Source organism: Centrocercus urophasianus, unplaced genomic scaffold (genome assembly GCF_019232065.1).
Source record: "Centrocercus urophasianus isolate 14NV4802_14NV808 unplaced genomic scaffold, USGS_Curo_1.0 seq_15, whole genome shotgun sequence".
Classification (NCBI taxonomy): Eukaryota; Metazoa; Chordata; class Aves; order Galliformes; family Phasianidae; genus Centrocercus; species Centrocercus urophasianus.
Window position 1 is genome coordinate 5,074,420 of NW_024884697.1, and position 2,974 is coordinate 5,077,393.

At 49.2% G+C, this 2,974-nt stretch overlaps 1 protein-coding gene across 1 annotated transcript; it reads right to left on the reverse strand.

The window, feature by feature from the left end:
• LOC122159023 lies at positions 1–2,974 on the reverse strand. Its single transcript, XM_042816177.1, has 2 exons — positions 1,947–2,974; positions 1–1,414 (listed from the first exon to the last, which is right to left on the reverse strand). Exons 1-2 carry the CDS (start codon positions 2,079–2,081, stop codon positions 836–838), a joined length of 714 nt encoding a protein of 237 aa, XP_042672111.1. The 5' UTR covers positions 2,082–2,974; the 3' UTR covers positions 1–835.

Below are 2,974 nucleotides of genomic sequence, written 5' to 3' on the forward strand. Positions count from 1 at the left end.
GTGTTTGGGCATGGGATTGAGCATCGCAGAATAGCTCCAGTTAGAAAAGGATCCACTGGGAGTCATCATCACACAGTCATCACTGGAGCCCCAGATTGGAAGGGACCTTTAAAGGCCCTCTGGTCCCCCTCCCCTGCAGTGCACAGGGCCACCTACAGTTAGATCAGGTGCCCAGAGCCCCATCCAGCCTGACCTTGAATGCCTTCAAGGATGGGGCATCCACCACCTCTCTTAAGTTTGCAGTGATGTAGAGTTGGACACAGGAGTGGGATTACGGATTAAGGTACCCAAACTCCAGCCTTAACAATTTAGAGAATTTATTAATCCAAAAACTTTAGGGATAACACTGCAAAGTTGTCAATCATTACTGGCTTCCAGAAGAAAAAGCTGTTCCCCTTGATCCTACACACAACATATTCCTTTCATACAGGTGCACATCAAAGAACAAATAAATAAACACTTGCAAAATCTAAACCTACCCCACCATTTTCAGCTTCACCACTATTTTTATTTGCCTGAGAGCTCAGCTCCAGGGAAAGGAGAGAGGAAGGAAGGAGCGCTGTTCTTTTTAACAGCTCAGTGTTTGTTCTACTGACAGCGACCACAAGCACCGTGTTTTAATGTCACAATCCTACCCCAACAATAACAACTTAAGGGCAAAGTTTATAACCCAAACAATGCAAGTCAATGTTTTGACATTCAGGCTCTTGTTTGATTCCTACCCAAATAGTTTCCTGTGTGCAGCACGCTCGGAACCGCTCGGCGCTGGTGAGGAAATCCTATTTATAGAGTTCTGAGGAGGGACAGTGAAGCACAGGAGTGGGGAAAAGCATCATCACAGAACAAACAAGTTATGAAGCTCCAAAGAGAAGGGAGAATGGAGAAGAGCACTGAGTGAGGGCAGTGGCAGGCTCACGGCAGTGGCGTGACGGCGTTTCTGAAGATTTCTCTCTTGGATACATAGCCTCAAGACTACAGCATCCCCTCTTGTGGGCAACTGTGGGGAATTAGCAGGCCCCTTAATGACTTTCCCATGTATCTGTACCTCCAGACAGACAGCGAGACGACTGCAGGTCGGGGCCTGTATCTGACCATGCTTTGCAGTGTGGTTTCTCTGTGGCTGGACGCACGCGGGCTGTTTGTTAGCACAGGTTGATAGCTGCTTGCCCTCGGCCGTCCCCATCTGTATCCATGCTGGTGCTGCCCAGGTGGAAAGGCCAGAATTGCCTCCAGCTGACCAAATCCGTCTTTGGAAACGAGCGGGCAAGTCAGCGTGTTCCAACAGCACCACATTTACTGAAGTCAGATAACGTTCCCATTCAAAGCAAAGAGAATTCTGCATCAGCAAGCTGCTGGAGCTCCTGTGCCGGGCTCCTGCCAAGTGCACAATCAATGCTGCGAGGGAACAGGCCAGCTGCAAAAGGGAACAGATGAAAAGTCAAGCAAAGCAGGCAGCTTTCACAATGCAGAAGTTGTTATCTATGCCTTAATGTGCATCAAATTACCTCGCATGCACCAGCTGTGGCTGAATATGGTAATTTCATCTGGTTAACAAACGGAACAGGCTTCTTTCTTGGGAGGACTTGAAAGTTAATAAAATTGTAGCAAGTCTGAAAGCTCAGCAATTCATAATTTAAAAAATAGTTGCTTATTTTATCACATGACAGCATTGCAAGGTAAAAAAAACAGCGTCCATCAGCTGCAGCTCGAGGTGCTGCCCCTAACTACAATCCCAATGAATCTCACACTTGAGAGTTTTGGAGCCTCACCACCTTCAAATCACAAAATCATTAAGGTTGGAAAAGGCCACCACAATCATCCCATGCAACCATCCTCCCACCCCCAGCATGCCCTCTAACCACAGCCCTCAGTGCCACATCTGCACATCTCCTGAGCACCTCCAGGGACAGCAATCACCACCACCTCGCCAGTGCCTCACCACTCACAAGAATCATTTCCTGCGACCCATCCTCCACGCAGGAGCTGCACAGCCCTGAGCCCACGGAGGCTTTCAGCTGCGGTGCCATAAAGCACACAGCGCACCTCCTGCTCACCAGCTCCATGAGCACTGATGTGAGCATCAGTGAAAGCTCAGCTTCAAATGCCCGGAAAAGAGTCCAAATTCTTTCCAGAAGAAGACAAGACAGGGGAGAAATCCTTTATGCAGTCAAGGACGTGAAGCAATTTCTCATTCACCCACGCACGTTTTCCCAGATGGGAACACGCTCTGCCCCTCACTGCTTCCGAGCGCTCTTGGATCGCTTGCTGTGACATCCTCTTGGCAAGGACATCCTCTGTCCTCTGCCCATGCTGATAGCAGAGCTCAAATGTCTCCAGTGACATGGCAGAGCACCTGGGTCACTGCACAGGAGGACAAGTGTGGTTGTATGAGATGAGTCGCTGTCAGCTAGAAATAAACATCCTGCATGCGGGCAAAGCAGTGAGACGTGCAGATCACAGAAGAGCATCGACCAAAATGTACAATTCTTGAGCACTTGGTTTAGGGTTAAATCGGCTGCAAAGGTACAAAGCCAGCACTGTGTGAGCTGTGCTTTGTTCAATGGAGTCGCCATCCGAAACAGAACCACCAAACGCAGGCTGCTGTAATCCATGGCTTCTGTCAAAGCTCAGGCAACGCTCAGTGGAGAAATGGAATCCTTTGGACCTCAGCAGCAAAGGAAGAAAAGGAAATCACCCTCAGTAAATCAAGGCTCTGACTGTAACGATGAGGAACGGACAGGTATTTGTCATCATGGAAGCAGAACTTCAAGAGATGTGAATTTTGTTGCAGAACTTCAGACTCTTCTGAAGGAGCACAGTTACAAACGGGATTCATAAAAGCTTGCTGTTTCCATCCCAGACCTGAACCACAGACTCGCCTTCGCACAGAGCATTCCTCCTCGTAGGGCACTTCACACCCACAGCCACGACAGACCCGGGTCTGCAGGGCAGACGTGCCCCAGTCATCGCAGGC